Source organism: Cygnus atratus, chromosome 2, assembly GCF_013377495.2.
Source record: "Cygnus atratus isolate AKBS03 ecotype Queensland, Australia chromosome 2, CAtr_DNAZoo_HiC_assembly, whole genome shotgun sequence".
In the NCBI taxonomy this organism is placed as follows: Eukaryota; Metazoa; Chordata; class Aves; order Anseriformes; family Anatidae; genus Cygnus; species Cygnus atratus.
Genome location: NC_066363.1, coordinates 58,023,012 through 58,046,890, shown reverse-complemented (window position 1 = coordinate 58,046,890; position 23,879 = coordinate 58,023,012). Strand labels below are relative to the sequence as shown.

At 39.9% G+C, this 23,879-nt stretch overlaps 2 protein-coding genes across 21 annotated transcripts in view; one reads left to right on the top strand and one right to left on the bottom strand.

Annotated features, from left to right (window-relative positions):
* The first annotated feature begins 957 nt into the window (after positions 1-957).
* On the top strand, positions 958-3,274 carry SEC61G (SEC61 translocon subunit gamma). Of its 2 annotated transcripts, none has more exons than XM_035552556.2 (4): positions 958-1,066; positions 1,281-1,384; positions 2,165-2,267; positions 3,164-3,274. In XM_035552556.2, exons 2-4 carry the CDS (start codon positions 1,291-1,293, stop codon positions 3,171-3,173), a joined length of 207 nt encoding a protein of 68 aa, XP_035408449.1. In that variant the 5' UTR covers positions 958-1,066; positions 1,281-1,290; the 3' UTR covers positions 3,174-3,274. The 2 variants fall into 2 exon arrangements, with proteins under 2 accessions (XP_035408449.1, XP_035408450.1); XM_035552557.2 differs by lacking the exon at positions 958-1,066 and adding an exon at positions 1,068-1,189.
* A 1,137-nt stretch (positions 3,275-4,411) lies between these two features.
* The window catches only part of TPK1 (thiamin pyrophosphokinase 1), a 322,063-nt gene continuing 302,595 nt past the window's right edge, over positions 4,412-23,879 (bottom strand). For all 19 annotated transcript variants that reach the window (XM_035552546.2, XM_050709121.1, XM_035552547.2 and 16 more), the window contains one exon: positions 4,412-4,889. In XM_035552546.2, coding sequence (XP_035408439.1) covers positions 4,771-4,889 — 119 coding nt within the window. In that variant the 3' untranslated portion in view covers positions 4,412-4,770. The remainder of the gene's footprint in view (positions 4,890-23,879) is intronic.

Below are 23,879 nucleotides of genomic sequence, written 5' to 3'. Positions count from 1 at the left end.
AGGCCTTTGGAGAAAACTTAAAGAGGAACTCATAGCAATAACCTTCCAAAGAGAAAGCTTACTTTTGAAGGAGATAGCAAAACTGAGGGACCTACTCTGTGGGCAAAGACAAGGAAGGCTGCTGTCAATCCATTCAATATCCAACTGCCCCTTTCTGTGGTGACATGGTACCTTATCTGTCATGAAGCTTGTCAGCAAAAAGTTAAGCCCTGAAACCACTTTGTATACGTTTAAACCCAAGAGTTAGTTGAGATCAGCTAGCAATCGCCTTATCTGGCAGCAGTCTTTCTGATTCTGGCTGCAAAAAACCCACAGCCTGAGTGATGAATAATTAGTAAGCTTAGGTACTCAATCTACATATACACTACTGTGGCAGGCAGCTAGGCACAGAGTTCTAGATTTACATTAATAATATTTAAATCAAATAATAATGAACACTGTTATCTGTGTTCTTCATCTGCCACATGATCTGATTTGCCTACCAAAAAGCAGAAAGGACGGACTCACTTTGGGCAAACAACCTTTTTTACCCTCCCACAAGGAAGACAAGCATTATACATCATGCCTGTCAAGCTCAACTGTAAAAAGCTTTTTTATTAAGCACCATGCTACACATTCCTCTATACAAACAAGCCACAGGAGTTGACGTTTTTAGTGTTGAACTCCTGTAGGGTGTGATTGCCACAAATCAATAGATGTCTGAATCACAGGCAAGATTTCCATGGTGTTTATTTTTTCCCCTTCCTTTCTCTGAACAGCATTTGTTACAGGTGTAGTGGTACCACCTTCCCTGTACTTCACGCTACAAGGCTCTTAGATCCCTTAGGTGTCTAAAGTGGTTTGCAAACGGTGATGAAAAAACAGATGACAGAGGGGTATAGGATTTACATCTTTTTTCTTTCCTTTCCTTTCCTTTCCCTCTTTCCCCTTCCCCATTCCTCGCCCCCCCCACCCGCCGCCATTTTGTGCCCAGCCCCGCCGGGGAGGGGCGCGGCCTCCCGCCCGTCGCACCCGGTGACGTCACGCCGGCTGTATCGCGACGTGGCCTTCGCTGGCGGAGCAACCGGTAATGGCGGCGTGAGGGGCCTGAAGGGGCCTGGGGGGACCTGAGGGGACTGGGGTGCGGCGGGCAGTCTTTTAAAGGCCGGTTAGGCTGGGTTTCACGTTGCCGCCAGCCCTCAGACATCTGGTATTAGCTGTTCCTGGGGCTCCCTTCATTCAAACGGTCTCGCTTTCGCCATACGTGGCACCAGCTCTGCTAAATCTGTCTGTCCCTGCAGGTAGGTGACCATGGATCAGGTAATGCAGTTCGTGGAGCCCAGCCGGCAGTTTGTGAAGGACTCGATACGGCTGGTCAAAAGGTGCACTAAGCCTGACAGGAAAGGTAAAGCGGGACACAGTGCTTATTTTCTCCTATACTTTAATGTGTCACATATGTGAGTGGTTTTGTTTAATTTGTTCTGAGTGTTTCTCAACTGATTTTTTTTTCTTCTGCGCCTTTCCATAAGGTATTACAGAGAGGGTATAACTATAAGGAACATGTCAGTGATTGTTCATAGAGGTGGTAACTAGGTTACTTTATTTGTGGTCACAGGATTAAGTTTACTGATGCTTTTTGAGGTCGATCAGCAAGGGATTTCATGCGTTGTCAGATAAGCAGGGTTCTTAGTGGCTGCTGACCACATTACTCCACTTCATGATTCACGTTTTAAAATAAATGAACATATCATTTATATACTGTACTGTTGTGGGGACTTAAGATAGTGTCTTTGTGTGACAAACATAATTGCAGCTTTTCCATTTTTGATTATGTACTGAGGACTATTGCCGGGGCCTGTAGAGGAATGAAAGAACAATAATGGAATAAACGCGTCATGAGTTGTTATGGATTGTGGATCTATCCAATTCTACTTACTGCTTTAAAAAAAAAAAAACAGATTAGTTCTATGCTTTGTGGGAAGCAGCATCATTTCTCTTTAATAATATCGTCTGTCTTCTGAAAAAATGTGCTTGTTTCTGAATTTTAATGCTGTTTGTTCTTGAACTGCTTCCAGTGTTAACACGACCACTTTCTAAAGACAGCTCTCTCCTGGGGTCACTAGTGAACATCTCCTGTATGCCATATGCTAGGCTTCCTAACTGAATTTTCTCTTTGTTTTTGCAGAGTTCCAGAAGATTGCAATGGCAACAGCGATAGGCTTTGCAATAATGGGATTTATTGGCTTCTTTGTCAAATTGATCCATATCCCAATCAACAACATTATTGTGTAAGTAAATATGAAACTTCAAATTGCCAAGTTTTGCATTCATTTTTACCTGATTGATTTTAAACAAAGAGTTAGAGAACCATTACAGGATCCATGTTACTTTAGTATCTTGTGCATTTCACATTTTACTATAATATGACAGGTATTGGTAGGTAAATGTTCAAAGAGCTTGCTGAGGAAGTAGATCATTAATTTTGGGTTCACAGCATACTGCAAAATATTAGATCCATAGTTCTGTAGGTTTTTTTTCCAGTATCTGCTTCAAAAATGAACATCAAATATTTTTGATTTCCAGTTTTTTGGTGTATTTTAACCTGTAGAACAACTACCTTATTTGGATATTGCATACTCTTACTGTTTCCAGTTTATAATTTGTGAATTCAGAATAAATGCATGGAGGGAAAGATAAAGAAAACTGTGATTATTTTGGAAGATGGCAGTGCACTGAACAAAGTACTCTTTCATTTGCTAAGTGCCAGAGATATGTTTGGAACTCTTGTTTTTTGTGTAATACCATAAAATACCTTCTGAGATGGATGTTGCAGCGTGAAAAATTTCACCCTTAGATTTGATTGGCAGCTGTGGTACTTGCATACTAATGGCACCAGTTGAAACTTCTCAGATTGTTCAGAGCTGACGTCATCCCTTTTCTAACTGTTTTTTCTAACCTGTGTGAAACAGGTAAAATACTGTTCTGGGACTGTGAAACATGGCTAACTTAGGCCTCTAAGAATTGTCCTGTAAGCAAAGACAAATGTTTGAAAATAGGAGACGAGATAAGTTGTAATGGTAGTACCTTCCTAACAAGACAATGTAGGGAGGCTAAATTAGACTTAAGATGAGATCACTTGAAGGTACTTTGTTAGTTGAAACTGATTATTCTGTTCTCTCACCAGAGGCGGCTGAATGGAACAAGACATCGTGAGGAACAAGACATTGTGACATTAGCTGCAAAGATTTCACAGCTTTGTAACTTGTTCACTATTAAACAGTTTTGGGTTTTCACACATTGTTGATGTCTTACTTCTCTTTCAAAGTGTACATAATCTTACCTACAGTGCTTTTTAAAAATAAATAAATAAATAAAAAACCATTTCTTGTTACAGTTGAATGAACAATCCAAGTAGGAACAGAATAATTCAAGTAGGAAGGAACCTTGAGACACCTGTGGTCCAACCTCCTGCTTAAAGCTGGGTCAGCACTGCATTCTGATGAGGTTGCTCAGGGCTTTGTCTTGTTGCGTCTTGAAAAACTCCAAGGGTGGAAATTGTACAGCTTGTCTTCAGAAGCTGTCTGAATGCTTAATTTTTCTTTTAGTAGACACTATTGTTCAGCAAAAGTAGGCAGTGAGAAAACATCATTACTGTAACCTCTCAAGTGGTGACTCAAAAGTCTATCAGCTGGAATTGTTGTCATTACTTTCTAGAATCACCATCATTACCCCTAATTCCTTTCTGCATTTGAAATTCCTATTAGGTTGTATTATGTACTTGACCAGAAAAAATCCCATTAAAAAAACCAACAAATTTGCATTGCTGACACTATGCTGATGGCAGAATTAAGGAAGCAAAACTTGGTTACTAGGATGTGCAGTCTGAGTTTAATTTAGTTTTCAGAGATATTAAGCAGTCTTTGAGACACTCAACCACAAAGTTGTTCAGACTGCTGGACAGGATGTATATCCTTACTGATTGGTTTTGGATGCTGGTTCTGTCAGACGACTGCACATAGAATTGTAAAGGCCTCTGCATGTATTGACCAAGTGATTTCAGTTATTAAATGACTGAATACTCCAATTTAAAAACTAAACCTGCAGAAATTGGTAGATGCAATGCACTTCATATTGAGAGCAAGAAACGTGTATTTCACTCCAAAAACCTTGCTGTAAATATTTGGTAATTGTAGAAGTTACAGTGCTATTTTGTGTTACAGATTTTAAAATCGGTTAATATTGTGAAATCCAATATTGGTATTGCAGCAAAACTAAAGCTGCTTCAGTGGACACACAAGTAGAAAGTTTCAACTATTACTCTAATTGAGTAATCTTCACCAGCAACTGTTTGTTAGAAATAGGGAAAGAAAAATAGTTGAGATTAATTATGCTTCATGCTATCACATTTTCATAATGAAGTTATACTACGTGCAAATGTTTACCATATTTTATTTTGGTAATAGGGGGAAAATAGTTTAATATTGGGATAAAATACATTGTAAAAATATCCAAACTAGCAAATTAGCAGTTCTTTGCATCCACTTCTGTTTGCAATCATATGCAGTGGCAGCATGTCTTCTGATCAAGTAGTGAGGTACTGGAATGAAGTACTCAGTTGTTACTCATCTTGATTTGGTCGTAAGTGACTTTTATTTCAGGCCTGCTTTCCATTCAGTACATAAAGTCAGTGTTTGCTTATTCCTTTAGGAACAGTTTTATTGTCTTGATTCAGAGAAATTTGAAATTTTGCAGAAATGTGAGTTGGATGAGAAAAGGCAGCTGTAGTTCATCTTATGTTTTGATAGCCATTGTCCACAGCAAAGGCTTGTCTGTCTCGATGGTCACAATCCCAGAGTTGTCATAGGTATTGGAAGTACTGACGAGCGTTCCAAACTTCAGCACCTGGTTAGCTACAAAAAAATAAGAGGCTTAGTGGTACCCATGAAACAAAAGCATTTTTGCACATTTATTGTTGGAAAGACTGCTGGTCCCACAAAGACGTAATCAAATAGCTGAGTAAATCTAATGTAGATGAATAATATCTAAAATAGATGTTTATATTAAATATTAATTGTGGTGTAACATTCTTCATGTCCCTGTTCGGGCGCCATTTGTGGCATAATGACCACACAGACACCAGGGTTCTTTAAGGATCAGTAACTTCTATTACTTTATTGAGGACATAGCTGCCACTTTTTTACTGAGGACATCCTCATGCCCTCATCGTTAAGAGTTTGATGTTATCACCAACCATGGGGCTTGTCGGCCCCCATGGCCATACTCCCACAATTAATTTAAAATATTAAATATTTATTATAAGGTTTGTATGAAACACTATTAGATGACTTGTGCAACAAAATGATACTTAATCCCTAAATGATCATTTTGAGTTTACAGCAGATTATTACAGGAACAAATAGTTGAATGTTCCCCAGAATTTCACATCTGTAAATTTGTATTTCATTAGCTCAGCTCAAGTACAGGTCTAGACAAGGTATTTCAAGTAAAATGTAGCAGAGGGTCTTACTGCAGTTCCAAACATGAGATTTGCTTTAGCTCAGCAGCAAGCCTACCATATTTCAAAATGTGAACAGTTCTAGAGCAGAGGCTGGCAGCTAGTGGTATTATTTAACAACTTTGCTTTGCAGTTAAGTGACTTACATGCCCTGTTAACGACAGTAGTGAGGTAGGTGTCCATCTGCATTAGAAACCAAGTGGCATTACTCTATGACAAATAGCTAATGTCACTTCTAAGGGAGATTAACGCTGCCAGCAATGCAGTTGTAGAAGTTTTAAACAATTGTTCTGTACTGTTTTAGCTGATGTTTTAAGGGTTGCATAGGCTTCCTACAAAGATAAAAACTGGCCCCCAAACAAAATAATGCAATTTAAGCTTTATCCTCCATTTCCATGCTTTTGGAGAAAATGTGCTTGTGTTTTGCAAATATATGAACTTTTTGAACACGAATATATACCCCAAAGGCATGCTAAGGCTAGTCAGTTCTGTATTAGTTCTTGCTCATGTAAAGGTTCACAACAAGAACTCCAAAACTGTCCTTTCTTTTGGTCTGTAAAACAATCCAAATGATAGGTGCCAGGTGGTGATCAAGAAGCGTGCAAAGCAACTTAAGTTCTATTTTGGGATTTGTCCAGGACGAAGATAAATTTTCCAATTGTGGATATGAACACGGGCTATAACAACTCCTGTGCAGCAATGTAGTAACACAAGGCATGCTATGATGTCCACCAGTTGCTGTAAATGACATGGGGAGTTGACCCTGCCAGGATGTATGGCTTGAAAATGACGGACAGTCTGACAAAGGGCAGGGAACACAACATGGTTCAGTGTGTCTTGTGCCAAATCTGCACTTGCCTGTACTCGTTCCTGCTCCCACTCTAGTTACTGGCCTGAAATGCACTGAAGAAGTGGTTTCAGCTGCTAGACAAATGCGGTTGAAAGGAGAGAACAGCATCTGAGTTTCACTGCTGCTTTAAACTGAAGATTCCTGCCATTTGAGTATCTTGGAGTATGGAGCATAGCTGCAATGCAGTGCAGAAAATCAGCAAGGGGAAAAAAAAAAAAAAAAAAAAAAAAGAAGTGCTTTACTAGCTAATTATGTACCTAAAATTAAGCTGCTAGATTCTGTCAGGATGATTTTGGACACGCATTGGCTCTAGGCAGGGTACTAGACAAATGGCAGGACAAATGAGTTCTGGTGTTTGCCTTCAGATGAGACAGCAGACGCTGACAGGGCTGAGCCATGCTACAAGCTGATGCCCTGGACAAGGCTCCCAGAGAAGCTGGATTTCACCCTTCACAGATAAGCAGGTCGTTTAATGAAGATGAGCTCACACATGGGCAGGGTTCCCCATGTAAAAATACTGCCAAAACACTACTGTTCTAAGGACTGAATTTAATACTGACTGGAAACATCCATAACTTGGTGTTTAGTTTAAAATATTTGTTGACACAGGAAAAAAAACCAAACATTTGTGGTTGCTGCATAGTGAAGCTTGAAGGGAAGGAAATCCCCAAACTGTGTGGAGACACACAGTTATTCTTACTCTTCTTTTGTATAAACCCACTCATTTAGTGTCAGTTATTGCTTCTTGCTCAAGACTATCAGAATAATTCTTCCTGTTACAGCTTTGCATATGAAATAACAGCTTTGTAGAAGGCGAGAATTAAGAACGTGGCAGCTTAATGAAACAAAATCTAAAGCAGTATTTCCTCATGCATAAAACGAAATGAAAATCCTGCTTTTTAAATAAAAAGTTCTTCCCCACTAGATGGAGCTTTTTATCTTTACCAGATTTTCTTCTGCGCAAGAATCACGGTTTGAAATGCTGAAGAGAAAAATGCAAAGACTATAAACAGTGCTGTTGATTCACATTGCTCAAATGGACAAATTCCAATTACTTGGTTTCACAACCAGCCAACATCTCAACTAACATAATTAAAAATGCATGCTTTCCTTTCAATAAATGAACAGTAATTAATGTGAAAAACTAGGTTTAAACCAGTAAAGGAAATAACAAGATGTACATACCTACTGCTTCTAGGAAAACTTCCTACTGTGCCATGCATTATGATATGAAGTTTACAAGGTCAAAGAAGTGAGAAGTTCTATCAGTTCATACCTGAGCCATTCCTTTTTTTTTTTTTTAATAGCTTTTGGTCCAACTTGTTAAGTCCTAGCAAGAGCTTATGCCTTGGGAAAAACCTATTACCGAAAAAACATTCTTGCTGTTGAGGTTATTTTTCTCAAATGCCTTCCAAAGAAAACAACCTTTTTTATGTCTAATAATTTGTATTTATAGTTTTGATGGGTATCAGAAATTATTTTAATAATAGATTTCAGATTGTGATTTATTTTTTATTTTTAATCTCAAACTGGAAAATACCTGGGATGTTTAGAATCCTCTAAATAAAAGACATTTTATTTTGGATCATTGAAAATGTTCTTTTAGACAAAGAATGGTATTTTTTTTAATGAGAAATTTCGACTGCTGATTTCAATGAAAATAATAAGAATGTTTCAGCAAAAACAACAAATTCCCTCCCTCCCCCATCTTCCAGCAGCATAAGACACTTTTTCCCCTGAAATTCTCCTTAGTGCTTTGGTTCCAATTGAACTGGTTACTGATAATAAAGTGTTTGTGAGAAAAATACTCAACCCAGCTCTTCCAGTATAGCTGTACTGTTTTTCATCGCTCTCCATCCATAAAGTTAGCATGTCTTAGTGGCACTGAGTCTAGGTGGCCGTGCCTTCAAGGAAAGCAGCAGGGATTACATGAGTACATAACTACGTAATAGTTCTGAAGTCTGACAGCTCTGGAGTTTAGAACTAAAAACAAATGCTATTCCTGCCTTCTTGGGAAAAAAAAAAAAGTTTAGAACCAGGATACAAGTTTTTATGGTGTACTCCATGTTCTTATAGTATCAAAAGATTCTTATTTCTGATGGATTGCAATGTTATCACTAATTCAGACCTACATATGGTCTATGGTCATGGGCAGGGCTTATTTTGATGTGGAAGTGAAGGAAGGTTTTTCTAGCCGCTACTATTATATATAGCAGGTGGTTGAATCTGTCAGGGCTTGAAAATGTTAGAAATAATTTAAAGAAATATGAAGGCTCATAGATGAGCTTCCCAAAGGAGCATAATTACGAAGATCATATTTCTTAGATGTCCCTTTTGCTGACCAAATTATATGATAAAGGAGGAGGCTTCATTAATCCTGAGAGTGCCCACTTCCGCTATTTTATACTATTTTATAGCTAGTCTTTTGATACTTTTTTTTTTTTAATACACGATACTGACGATGCAATGTGGAAAATGTTAATCTCAAATGAAAGACTGTGAAAGCTGAAAAAATCTCACAGTTGCCAGAACATCTGGAAATGTGAACCAAATGTACTCTATAAGTAATCAAGCTGTATATATGTGTGTGTGTGTGTATAGAGATATATTTATATACATTTGTGTATGTATATAACAGACATGTATATAAATACATGTATATAAATACATTTATATATATATAAAACAAACAAATCTCAAAACTAAAAATACATTTATAAAACTCTTACCATGATTGTATCTCTACCATGGTGGGAGTTTTACTTTTTAGTTGTCAGTGCTGAAATGAGACCTAAGCTCACTGCCAGCTGATATGTCCACTGCTGCACTGCATGCTTTCAGCCTGGAAACTGAGCAAATACCACGGACTCTAATTACAGCTAGGTTTGGCCTTGCGGTGTTAGGTGCTGCAAAAACACTAACTCTCAATATCAGGTAACCCCTCAATAACTGTATTCATGATCTAGTAGACTTGTAAACATTATTTGTATGACTTCATTGTATCATTTAAGGCACTTCCAGAAAACAAACAAACAAAACAAAACAAACAAACAAAATATTAAGGACAAATACACATCTTACAAGCTGCACTGGAGCATGACTTGAGGGGGGCATACACAGAGAAAAAATTTTTTCTTACACATAGCATATGTGGCAAAAGCAAATCATGTCATTAATTTGAAAGGCTTAATTGAATGAGCAGGCCCTCTGGTTATTCCTACATCTGTACCAAAAACACATTTGGCTCTGGACAGCCAACGGGCACCTAATGGACATGTTTAGAGAGGAACTTATGAGAGCTCAGTCTTTCTGTCAGTCATGCCTGATAGCTTTCTCCAAAGACATTTAGGCAAATGGAAGCCTTTTGGAAACCCCTGGAATGCAGTCTGACATAATAATGCAGGCATATCATAAAGGTCCCCACTTCATAGAATTTCAGCAATAATTCAGGGTCCTACTGCTGTGACCAAAAGTGTTTGACAGCAAAACACCCTCACAAGAAGTCTAACACAGACAGATATTGTGATATCTACACTACGCTTCCTTTTCTCAACCGTATGTCTCAATTACTTTCTGAAATATGTAAAGTCACACCTTGCTGATTTTCATCACTGAAAATAAAAATAGGTACAGGAATACAAGCAGATTGCCACTCCTGGCATGGATGTTTGGAATATCAAAATAATTAAATATTAATTAAAAGCCTTATTATAATGAATGTAAACCTTTTCCCCCTAGGCAAACGCTGCATCAAAATGATAGAAAATTAAGATCAATAAGCTGAAACACAACTTAAAGTGAAATATTGAATTACCATTTGGTATCCTATTATAGTTTATCTGGAGAGGATTTCCCTGAAGTTCTGTGTTAGGAGCAAAAATCTGCATTTAAATGGGATGCATTAGTAATGCATGAGCTAGTGCTTTGCAGGTCACCATGTGTCTGTGGAACAGCAGCATTAATTTTTGCTGTTTATAAATAAATAAATAAATAGCTTATAGCTTTTTATAGCTGGTTTTCCTTTCATTCCTCCTAGTTTTACACTTGTGATTAGACTGACTTCACTGAAATTAATCTTGGTTTACACCGATGTATACAAAGGAAAAATTGGGTCCTTGATCTCTGTGCAGTGTGAACTGCAGAACTGGAAGTTGCAAATAGCAGTAATTTACAATAAAACATGAACTATTTTCAACACTAACACAACACACAAGTGCCACGAAGGCAGGCCAAGTCTACTGGGAGGGGACAGGGCCAGGCTGAGTTTTGTGTAAGTGGAGATTGCATTTGGCAATTTTTATAACTGCCGTAACTTCTGGTAACTGTTTCTGTTGCACAGAACAATGGTTTTGTAATCTCACCAGATCCATAGAGTGAGCTCACAAAAGCACAACGGCTGGCTGGCCCACAAATACCCAATTCCCCAGGTTCAGGTACTGGCAAAGAATCCCAGCCAGGGGCTCTAGAGCACAGGCTGCCTCGCTGCATGTCGGTGGGAATGCAGGAGATGACAACAAAAGCACTTACTGTCAAGTTTTAACTATTTCATTTGAAAAGAGAAAATATGTTAACAGAATTACATGTTCTACCCTGGATAGAAACCACCCATGCTGGGTGAGCCTTCAGAAATGCAAATGGTTGTCAGAAGTTTTCACATTTACTTCCAGCAGACTTTTCCAGCTTTGTAATCATGGTGGTACTGAAAGAATAGCTAGAACTCCTACTGTCACATCACCTGCTTGGGAGCAATTTAAAATGATAAGCTGATAAAAATTAAGGTGAGGAATAGAGTGCTTCCATACTAGTGTTGCTGCTGCAACTACTGCTTCCCCAAAATTGACAGGAATGGTCGATAGCTGCAGGAAGTTTCCATGCCTATTATCAGCATTTTAGCACTACTAAGGAGATGTGTTCCAGTCTTTGGTTAAAATCAGACTTTAGACTCTTTAACATAATTACAGTGGCCTAGAAAGTCCGACATGGAAACTGTATAAACTATTTTCAATAGTGTCTTTCCTGTCTCGACATAATAAATCTGTACCGATCCTACAGCAGTAAAAGTGATTTACCAAAGATGTAAGTATAAAGAGAGTCAGGGAACAAGCCGGTCTGGAGGATTATTTTGCTAAGCTAAAGGCAAACCCAGGCTTAGGAAGTAATGTAAAAAATTTAGTTTAGCCAGTAAGAATCAGAATGTTTACTTCATTTTTGATGCTTTCCAGTAAGTTTGTATAATGTCTGTCAAACTACTTAGAGCTCTGAGGGGCTGTACAAGTGACAGGTACTATTATTAATAGCGTTCGAGCAGTGAAGAAACAGCTGAAGAAATAAAATACAGCTTCAGTTTGACAGTCACTACTGTAGAGATCTTGCATATAATCTAGACAAAATAACTTATTGCTATTTTGGTCCTTCTCTACTTTGTGTTGTAAGATGCTCTTCTGAGAAAAAGACGCTGCTCTTCTGAGAAAAAGGGGCAAGAGCAAAGTTGAGATGCATCAGCTAATGAGTTGTCTCAGTTCTAAACTTCTCCATAAGACATTCCATAGACACATCATGCTATTACCCTGCCATGCTTTACAGATGTCACTTAGTCACGCAAAGCTCGGGATGGGTACAACAATCTGGTACAACACTAAACAATGAGATTAGCTAAAAACAATGGTGATCTGTCTTGGCACTTAGATCTGAAGCTCTGGTTTGACATGACTGCAAAGAGCCTAAAAATGCTTGCTGTTTTGAATGCAGTTATGCCGCCAAGTTGATATGATGCATCTAATAGTGAAATGTACTGCATTTGCTACAGGAAGGTAACCACACAATTCTAGCAGATGACTACATGAAATGCTGTAGCAGGGAAATTCCCTCTATATTCCTCATGATCTTGCTGTTGGAGACAGGGCTGAGAGACAGGGGAGGAAGACGGAGAAGCAATCTCTTCCTGACCTGATGCTCAGGGCTAGTAAACAGTAGACTGTGTCTGTGAGCTTAGGCTTCAGAACAACTTGACTCCAGAAAAGCTTTTCAACATACCAGATCCTGATCCTGATCAACATCTTGCCTCTAGCTACAGTAATTTTCTAGCACTTCACAATAACATGAAAAAAAAAAAACACCACACCATCTCACAGAGACCAATCTATCCTTCAATGGGTTCAAGTGTGGTATTAGTTAATCAGAACACATAAATTATTTTTCTCTTCTATTCTTCAGAACCCTGATAAATCCAGCCACATTTATTTATAAATTAAGAAGAACAGGCAGGTAGAGAGGATTTTAAAACACATGCATAATATAGTCAATCAGCTTCTGTATGGTACTGTTGTTCCCACTCTCTGTAAAAACATTTGTGCAGATAGAGTGATTATTTCTGTAACATCCAAACTGGGCCTGTGGCTGAAATGTGGGTATATGGATTTGGTCAGTAAATATTTACACAGCTTGGGTTAAATGGGGATCTTGCTCAAACACTCCACAGAGGAGAACAACAGTAGTGCCATAACACTGCACAATGGTTTCAGCCAGTCAACCTCCTCTACTGCCTACCAGTGCATAGGAAGCGTTCCCAAAGTCAAGTCTGCCATCAAATTTGGCACAACTCTGCTTCCTTTCTCCATGGTGTGGATGCAATTTGCCTAAGAGAGTTGATCTAAAGCCAGTCCCTAGCCAGCCCTGAAAAATGAATTTAAGCAGGCTAGCTTCTCATCCTTATCACCGCTGCCAGTGCTAGCTCAGATCAATATCCTGAGTCCTGTTCTCATGCACAAGTTGCTCTGTCACTGGGCTCCAGTGCCAAAATTAAATTAAATTAAATTTGACAATACTCTGTAAAGTCTCCATCCTTCCACCAGCTTCTGCAGCATTTTGGAGGGGCAGGAAGCAGAGCAGCCCAACAGCAGCTGGCTGGAACCAGTACTCCTGGTAAAACAAAGGTGGCAATGCTACAATAGCGAAGGTCAAAGTAAATCTTTTGAACTCTGGGAGGGGTTCAACATACTGCAGATTTAACCCCATTCCCCAGTTCCGGACTCCACCTGACCCAATCTAGCCCATATCTGCCCAGGTCAGACTCCTGGGTGGCCACCCAGAGCCACGTGCATGCTGCTCGATGGCAGCCAACTCCTGCTCACCCATTGCAGAGTTTCATGCCCCCACCACGAGACCTCATGTCAATCAAGCTGCCAGACCACGCACTGTTAAGCACTATTAAACTGCGCCACAACCCGGGATCTCGTGCTCAGAGAGCACGCTTGCCTTTATCTCTTAGCACTGGTCAGGGTGCAAGAGGATGATACCTTCAGCATGCCCTGTCCCACTGAATCCCAGGACAGCTGGTGGCACAACGGCTGGTGAAGAGCAAGGCCACCTCCGATCTTGCATGCAAGCAGCAGCCCCTCTTAGCTATTAGCACTTTATTGCAAATAACCGACTTTGATCAAATTAAATCCCTGACAAATAATTTTATTATGCAAGCTTTAATAGCGAATGGCACCATTTCCTAAAAGAGTTTTTATGGAAATATGATATTGCATTTACATGGAAAAATGAAAAGAACAAACTAGAGTATTCATCCTTGTGCACAAAAGGCATCATCAATAAAGCAGCTGTGCTTTTGTCTAAAACATTTCTGTGGAAGTGAGTAATTATTATTTAAAAAACCCACACTGATCTGTTACTGACAGCTCACAAGGTACACGTTCATCTACTTGCTCTCCCTGACAGATGATCTATTCTGAGCACAGGTGACTAACTAATAAAGCCTATTATACTTCTAATAGAAAAGTAATTCCATTTATCTTTACCCTTCCTGGCACCACTGCTTCCTTTCACTGCATCAGGGTGGGATGCGGTAAGAGGCTTCTAAAATGAGGTTATTTTCACCCCTACAATTGCTGTGCATTACTTAGAATTTTAGACTGTTTTGCTTTCTTCAGGAGAAACAATTAGACACAGATAATATCACCCTGAGGATCAAGCAAAAGCAATTATTTCTGTTAGAAAATGTCCCCCTAGATCTGTGCATGAACAAGTAAGCTTTTTGATTTTTAATTTTATTACTTTGTCTTTCTGTTAAACAAATAATTAATATGATTACTAACACCCTATGTACCTCTAATGTCTATACTATTTCAATTATAAAGCCATTACTGACGGTTATTAATTCTATTCCATTTATCTTCAAACTTGCATGGTAAACTTAGAACTTTGTTGACATTCATGGAGCTGCAGCTACTCCAAACTCACTCATAGGCAATCCAGCAAACCGTATCTGTTGTCATCCCCCGAGACAGAACATGAAATCCAACAGGAGACATGGTTTTTAGTTCAGAGTCACTGAGTTGGATTAGACGGCTCTCCATTCCCTCAAAAAAATAAAGGATTTCACTGAAATAGTGTTGCCCAGTCTGTGTTAGCAATCTTCTGTCTAAGCTACAAAGTCTTTTCAATTTTTTTTTTAATTTTTATTTTTTAATTTTTCTAATTTCCAACAAAACTATAACACAGCAAAGCCTATCTGAGCTAGTAATACCTGCTTCTTCCACTTTACCCACCATTAGAGCACTTGGCTTCAAGAAGGATGTGCCTGCCTTGTATATGAATCAGTCAGATTATCCACATATGGCTCATTTACAGTCTTCTTTTTGGATGCAAGATTCAGTTTTGTTGTCAATGCTGCAAATACAAACAGCTTCTGTATAGAGGTTTGTCCACATAATTAAAAAAGGAAGATTCATTATTAAAGACAAGTCCTAAGTCTCACTGACTGTCAAAGACTTCATTCAAGTGGAAAACTAGCTACTGAGGATCCTTTAGTTAGTTGTGCTCTCTGAAAAAGTCTGATCGATTTCAAATAATGATTTCCAATAAGAACAATGTTCTTAGTCTTGGTGTGCTTCCTCCTCCTGACCTTTGGAAAGCCTTTTTTTTTTTTTTCCTTCCCTCCTCCTTTTTACAAACTGGCTAGTAATTCATCCTCTACATTCAGAAATGTGTCCAAGCCCTGTGATTGTTGAGGATTCAGTAGTTTTGGGTACATTCTCTCTTGCTTCCTCTCCTCTAGGGAATGCTGCCTTTGCAGGGCTAGGCTATACTTTCTGCCTAGGCGGAGTGGAAATAAAGGCTTCTGCATTAATCACGCAGCCCTCTGTCAGGCACTGCCCAGGCCAGGCAATGTAAGCTCTTGACCCTCAAACGCAGAGGCCAAATGCACCACTAAATTAACGTAGTACACTGTGCAAAGACATTAAAGTTTTAACAGTGCAATTGATTCGGTATAGTTCAACTTTCAAACACATTGGTCCAAATGGATTGCAACAGTCGCACCATGGCACAGTGATGCATGTCAGTGGGCTCTCAAATTTTACTGTACGGAGGACATGACATTGGCTTTTAACTTAACAATAAACCACCCCCAACATACTGTGAGAAATGTGAAGGAAAAGGAATTACAAGTCCAGTAGTTGCATGTAAAATAAAGGGCTAAGCCTACTGCATTATAGCTTGTCTACTTCTGCCAACACTAACCAATTTCTAGCACTTGGGGTTGAAAGATCTTGACAGCTACAATTGCCAAGGAAGGAAATACATCCTCAGACAGACTTTTTTCAGGTTACAGTGAGTTTCCATAAAGTAAATCTGATTTATAGTCTAGGATGTTCCTTATCTCACCTGATATTACTGTCATCTTCAAACATTTGTCATTCCTCACTAATTATCAGTGTCTGAGGGGTGTTGTAGAAGAAGCATTCCTATCAATAGCTAAGAAAATCACCTTTCTGAATTTTATTTTGAGCTCAAAATCAAATTTACTAAAAATGATTGGATCTTAGCTGACATTGACCGTTTGGTGTACTCAGCATTTTCCACTCCTGTTATGTAGTCACTTCACAAAACATATGAAGACTTTCACTACATATTAAGTATCTGACTGATGGTTTAAAGCCACCAGATGTGGTTTTTTTCTTTTTTTCCCCCCTATTATTATTTTGCAAATAGGGAAAATTTTACTGAAAGCAGTATTATCTCAGATGGAAATTTTGCTAAAAGTCACTTCAAAAACATTTATGTCACTTCAAGAAACAATGGTAGCAGCTTAATTTCCTCAAGTTCATATATTTCTTAATAGTTGTATTGCATTTATGTGGCAAGGGTTTGGTAGTGGGGGGCCACAGGGGTGGCCTCTGTGAGAAGAGTCCAGCAGCTGCCCCATATCTGATCAATGCTAGCTCCAGCCGGCTCCAAAGGGACCCCGTGAAGAGGCCCCTGGTGGAGCAGGCTGTCCCCCTGCAGCCCATGGGTCCCACATGGAGCAGATCTCCACGCTGCAGCCTGTGGAGGAGCCCCCGGTGGAGCAGGTGGATGTGGCCTGGAGGAGGCTGCGGCCCACGGAAAGCCCCCGCAGGAGCAGGCCCCGGGCCGGAGCTGCAGCCCGTGGAGAGGAGCCCACGCAGGAGCAGGGGGTCTGGGGGAAGCTGCCGCCCATGGGGGACCCGTGCTGGAGCAGTTTGCTCCTGGGAGGTGGACCCCGTGGTACGGAGCCATGTGGGAGCAGGTCTTGAAGAGCGGCTGCCTGTGGGCAGCCCCCGCAGGATCAGTTCGGGAAGGACGGCATCCCGTGGGAGGGATGAAGTGTAAGGGACTGACTGCAGCCCCCATTCCCCTGCGCTGCTCGGGTGGAGGAGGTGGAAGAGGGTGGACTGTGGGGGGAAGGTATTTTTAGTTTGTTTTAAGTTTCTTTTGCCCATGACAATTATTGGGAAGTGATCTCCCTGTCCTTGTCTCAGCCCTTTTCATCATATTTTCTCCCCCTTTCCCTTTGGGAGGGGGAGTGAGAGAGTGGCTATGGTGGGGTCAGCTGTCCAGCAGGGTAAGACCACCACAGAAGTACCTGAAGAATGAAAGAATAGCACTGTAAATGGTTTCTGATGAATCCCCCATCTACAGCATACTAATACGGCTTTTTAGAGGTGTGGCATAAGTGTTAGAAAAGGAAGTAGAGTTTAAAAAAAAAAAAAGTATCTTTTTGACCTGAAGGAAAAGTCATAGGTGTAAGGGTTTATTTCCTATGTTACTTATAAACTTGCTTTATTTAGGTATATTTGCTTAAAATGGAAAAAAAAATCCTGACAATATGTATTTTTACATTCAAACAAGGCAGACCAACAATAAAGCACATACTATTTCCAAATTATAAGTATTCCTTTAACTACTGCTATGGAGTGTTGTACCAGTAGTTTCAACAAGTCTGCTGCACAGTGCATTAAATGATGGATGTATCCATCACTAGTGCTCATAGCAAAAACATAATATAGCTATAATCCTTTCATTTGAATTCTTCTACACTATCCTATCCTAAATGTTCTACAACATGCAAATAAAAAATCTCCAATATTTCTCTATGTGCTTATGATGCAAGCAGAAGTGCCTGAAAATACATTGACATATCTAAAGATTAATCCTGGGATATTCCAATCAGAGTAAACAGTCTTCATAAATAACCAGATACAGAAGTCTCAAAGCAAGTGGGAACTACAAGTCTATTTCACCTCTTGGAAGATGTGGAGATGATAGACACACATTCCTCTTATATCCTAACTTTGTGAGTGTATCACTACATATCACTACAAAACATCCAGTGATACAGAAGAGGCCAGCATGTCTCCAAGGTAACCCTCAAAACCTAGAGATGTCTCATGCAATCTCTGGACACAACATGAGGTTTGGTGATAACTGATGTAATGATACATCTATAACATCTATACATCTATATAATGATATATCTATTTGTAACTAAAAGCATGCTCACACATCAAAAGGCACAGTATGGAATATGCAGCACTGCTCTTCTAATAAGAGGCAGTCTTTTTTTAAGAACTGTCAAAATAATATCACATATATACCCACTACAATGCAGACTTCATCAGACCAAGGGAAACAGCTTGCAGTGAATCTCAAAATCAGACAGAAATAAAGTCTGATAAGAGCTTAGACTTTATTGAAGGGTGGGTTTAGAAAACACCAGGTAAAACACCAACATTTCTAGGAAGAACTGGAGAATCTGTGCAAGTTCTGTATAGAAATCACACAGACAATTTCTGCAGCAAAGTGGTCAGTACATGGCAAGATGTATGTCATGTCATGAGCAAGAGTGAAACCCTGATGATATAGATTTTAAAGTACAGGGCATAAGTAGAAAAGAGAGCAATAAAGTGTCAAGCCTAAAAGCTGTGAGCAAAAATGTAGTTATATGAGCTCTAACACCATCATCAGCTAGGCAGATAAATCTCTACTTGCTGTTTTCAAAGGGTACCCACAAATAGTCACAGGATTCTCGGAAAAAGCCCAGGACCTTTAAGGATGGCCAGAATACTGCAGGAAGCTCTTACTCAAATAAACCTGAGGTCAATCAGACACAAAAGGTGCTTTACAGATGCCACACATGCAGAGACACAGACACAGACACACACACACACTCACTGACTCGTCCTATACTGCAAGCAGACTGAGGGGATTACAAACAATGCTGCAAAACTGAAAAAGCCCCACTCTTCAACAGCTGGAGTACAGAAAGGTTGTGCTCAAATGTGTCGTTTTGGGAGAGGGAGCACTGCTGAAGACCTAACAGTAGAAGGAAAGCCACTTGGAGAGCCTGCCTTGCTGTAACACTAAATTCACTAAAAGCAGTTTGCCTCTGTTGCTCACAGGTAAACTCCTATTAAGAAGTTTTGTTCCCTCCCTTGAATCATGGACTTCAAAAGTCAGGGGATGCTGAACACAATGTAGAGGCAGCTCCTGTAATTTGTAGAAGACAGACTGGACAATATCATTGATGTAGCGTAATGAGCTGTTTCCCTCCTCCCCACCGTGATTAATGGTGTGGAGAGGAGTTCTGTTCGCTGGGCTGATAGATGCGATTCTGGCCCTAGAGGCATGCCCTATATATAGCACTGTGTGAATACATGCATCAGAGATTGGCAGCTAGAAGCAGCTCTGGGAGCCTTTGTTATTGTCCAGTTTACTCTTTCCTGAGCTCCTCCAGCTCACACAATCTGTATAGCCTCTGGGAAAGCGGCTTTAGAATTGGCTTACTTGATGGAAAAAGCTGCTCTTCTTGATGTATATGATGCAAAATAATGTGACAGTGATTGACAGCTGGAGGTGGGAGAAGAGGAGAGGAAAAATGAGTTAAGTCAGGGTATTGTAAGAAGAAGCAGAAGGGAGAAGAAAAAGAAGATTCCTCATTAACACAGCACGTGTGCAGTGGCAGAGATAAGAGTTGCTGGTTTTTATAATAATAATCATTATTAAAATCAGTTAAGTTGACACAAGTTTATGATGATAGAAATAGTACCCCAGTGATTACTGGATGTTTTTCTTCAAAACTTAATCTTCCCAAATAAAAAATAGTTAATAAGTTTAGGAGTCTGCCAGTCTACTCCCCCTTCACATTGTATGACCCAGCAATATAATGAGAATATAACCCCCAGGGCCCAGTCCTATCTACACTTCCATTGATACGGTACACTCCTCATTCATATTTAAGGTGAGCCAGAACTTGCCTGCCAACTTCTCATTCCCTTTTCCCTTACACTGCAGAGCCAATTGTAATTTTTATTGAATGATGCAATTACATTGCAATAAACTGGGCAAAAGTGTGCTGCTGCTTTTGCACTTTCTTAGCTCGGGTCTGAAAAGAGAAGAAAAAGATGTAATTGATTCCATCAGCTCTTTTTGTATTAAAACAAAAGGTAACACCCAGAGAAGCCTCTTTCCACTAGAAATACAAGGAACTCAAAATTCTAAGTCTCTCACTTTTTTCCTTTAGCAGACAGTACTCACCCAAGAGAGACAACCAATTTTAGCATATCTGCAGCAGACTTAAGTTCTGGACCAGTAGTATGGAAAGCTGAAGTCCCAAGGAAAAAAAAAAGGGGGGGGGGGTGCAGGGATGGGCAGGGAATGATACCATCTTGAAGATACTTGTAGAAAAAATTGAAGTCTTAAAATATGTCAAGAAGGGAAGAGCTTATTTGAACAGATCCCAACTGGCTCTTATTCTTACTGCTGAGTAAAATATCCATTTCCAGAGCTCCGGGAGATGTGCTGGAAACCACTACTCACTGCTGCTATTTGGAAATAAAGTTTTACAAGCATCTCATAAGAATATGCCATGCTTGCATTCAGCCTAAAGGAACTACCATCATTAGTAAACAGGTTATGCTGTAGTTTTCCTTCTGTTGCCTATGTGCACACAGTGCTGTACAACACATACAAGACAAGGTTAGGAAATGAGATGCACAGCAGTTGTCTGTCTTTCAGTACAGAAACCTTTTCTTCCAGAACAGGACCCAAATGTTGGATTTTTTTCATTAAATTCTAGTGTTACACAGGTACTAGTATCAGCATGGAATTGTCATGGTCTAAAATACCAAACCCTTCCCCAACAAACACTTAATTGCTAATGGGACTAATTCAGCATATAGCACTCTTAAAACTTTCACCCTTTATAGAAGGTCATAACCCAGGGTCAGCTTTGAAAAAACAAAAACGTTGAATGTATTTCCTGCTTTGAAAACACCTAGTAGATCCCACCATCATCCCTTATGGAGATCTGGTTCAAACAGTACAAATCTTCAGGCTGAGTACGTTCATTATCATCTTCAGGGACAGCTGCAAAGCCAAGACACATGCACACTCAACTTTAGAGTAAATTCATACCTAATTCAGACCTTATCCAGTTGGGCTACCTAGATACTCTTGTCTGCAGGCTACAATTCAGAGAGGTACTAAATCATGGGCTTAAGCTAAGTCCATACAGACATGTCACTGATATCATAAAAACCTCAGCACCTACCCTGTGTAGTGCTGAATCAAAGTCCTAAGGATTCCTTTTAAAACCTCTGACCATACAGCATGATGAAAAAAGGACAGAGAAATCTGTAACCTCTTGCAAGATCAGCTAGACCCACCGGTGCCTTTAATCCTTGCTTTAAAAAGAAACAAAAACAAGACAAAGCAAAGTCCAGCAAAGCCCTTATACTTTTAAATTAATCTTTTTATTTATAATCTTAATGACAGTAAAACACATCAATAACAACATGGTATGAAAACTCCTCTTTTTTCCCCCCAACAGAATTGTTTCTTAGAAGAAGTATGGTAATTTGTCTTGTCTTTTGATTAAATGAAGGTGGCTTGCTTCACTTAGATATGCCTTGTTTGAGCGAAGCTGGCTGTTCGTTTTGGCACACATAAAGAACACCCAAACCAAAAAATACTTGCTAAGGAAGAGCTAGCATTCAAAAACTACTCAATCTTGACATTGTGCAGTCTCATTTTCATTGCAACATGGTTATGGAAGTTAAAAATTTATTTGGCACATTAAAACAAAATTGGGTTAATCTGACCCTACAGACAACAAACTAACTTCAAGAACACAAGAAAGCCCAGCACTACTTTTCAAGAAATGGTACATACAGAAACCATCCCTCTCCCCTTTTGTCCCCCACTACCCAAACTACATTTAGAAATTCATCCTGTGAAGCGATCTAGACATTCTGATGGCTGCAATTTATCAACATAAATTACTGCGCTTCACAGCAAAGCTTCTGTCATAAGAAAACACTGTGTGCCCTAAATTGCCTGCTGCCCTCTTCAATAATCAGCCTAGCTTTTAAGATCCAGAGATCCGCTGTTAAGGACACCTCGGTGCACACCATGAAAAAAATTGAGTTTCATACACATCAATGGAAACATCCACACACTGCTCTATTAATCTTTAGATTGGGGTCATTCTTCTCTTGAGATGTGGTAATAGATTACTTGGAGAGAAAATTGTGGAAGAGGACCCAGACAGGGACCTGCTTAATACTAAGCCGGCTCGTCTCTTTCCCTTTTGGGAAATGGCCAAAGCTGCTGTTAGCTCTGTACTGACCAACACAGATGCAAAAGGAATGCACAATGTGTTTGAAACACCAGCCTCCCCTTACATCCTCTCAAGCACCCTACACTGAGACTCGTCCTGGCACTGCTTTTCTTCTTTCCTGGACCACAACCTGGTATCCCCTACCTGGCATCCCCTACCCAACCTCCTTTGAATTTCCCTTTCTATTTTCTCTGGGAATCAAAATCTACTCGCTTCTGGGAAGACACAGGAGACAGTGGGCAGGCTCTGACCTTTTGCCTTCTGCCCTGTGGAGATTCAACCCCTAGGTTATCACAACTAGAAAAGACTTTCTCTCCTCTTATTCCCCAGTCCCTTCAGGTAAGCCTCAGCACATTCCCAGACCTTCAGTCACACACTATGTTTTTTTTGATTCAAGACCTTTGAAATTACGTGAGGAAAATATCCCTGGGAAGTATCATTTACAGAGAGGGACATATCCTCATGTTCTCCAGTACAGTCCTAATTTTTATAGTATTTCTTCCCATGTGGGCTCTGAAAACTGTGATGACCAGCAGCATAGGGAATGCCCTCCACAATTCTCCACCCCCAAAGCAGAAATCAGTCCCGGAAAATGAAATCAGTGGGAGTTTCCTCAGTGCAAACGACCAAGAAGGAAACAGTGCCCTGCCTTTGCTCATGAGGGTATAGTTGCTTTTCTTTGGAGGATCCATGTTGGGCTCTTCCTCTATCACCATTTGTCATTCATTCTGCAACCAAGCAGACAGTGTGGCAGGATGGAAGAAAAGCACCTAAAGCTTCACAATGCCTAACTCAGTTAAACTGCCTGTGAGGGCCAAATATGCAAGAATAAACTAAACTAGTCCCAAGCTGCTGCATTTTATGCCAGCATCCAAACTGGCTCCTGGATGGCTCAGAAACACCAGCACAAGGAAGGACATTTCAGCTTTGCATTTCTGCAGCCCTCTGGTGTGCATGTAGCTCTGGAGAGTCTCAGCATTAAGTTCCTTTTGGATGTATTTCTCTCTGTCCAGGCTCACCTCACGTCCTCTTGTACGAGACAGGCAGCACACAGTATGCACCAGCAACTTTGAGGTTTAAGGGCTCTGCTTGGATTGTCACTGCATCTTCCTCCTCATATAGGTATCAATCTCTTCTGTTAACTCTTCTATATTATCGTCAATACAAGTTCCTCAGGATGCACCCAACTTTTAAATGATAACTTCATGTTTTTAAAGTTTTAGGTTCTTCATCATCTACAAAGAGGGATTTCAAAAATTTGGGATTTTTGAAACAACACAGATTGGACTTGATTGAGAGAGAAGAAAGGTATTTATGAGAGGAATAAATTCAAGTATTACCAGGTAGTCCCATATATAATGGGATAGTAGAATACTAGCCAATTCTAATATATTCTCTAATTGTCCTGTTCAATCTCTCATTTATTTCAGTCTTGAATCCCTAAATGTCACTTGTCCTGTGGGAGACTATTACAGACCCTCATTGATATTAATGACATCTGTTTCACAGACCTAGCAACCACCTGACAGCACCAGACATTTACAGCTTTAGAACTGGAGGCTGTTCCATTGTACTGTATCACAGACCACGTGAAATCCTCTGTTTCCATGCTT

Bases quoted from the DNA above. Each gene is read 5' to 3' on its own strand.
- SEC61G (XM_035552556.2), top strand. From the start codon at position 1,291: ATGGATCAGGTAATGCAGTTCGTGGAGCCCAGCCGGCAGTTTGTGAAG. The intron at 1,385-2,164 runs GTAAAGCGGGAC...TTGTTTTTGCAG, and splicing joins CACTAAGCCTGACAGGAAAG to AGTTCCAGAAGATTGCAATG.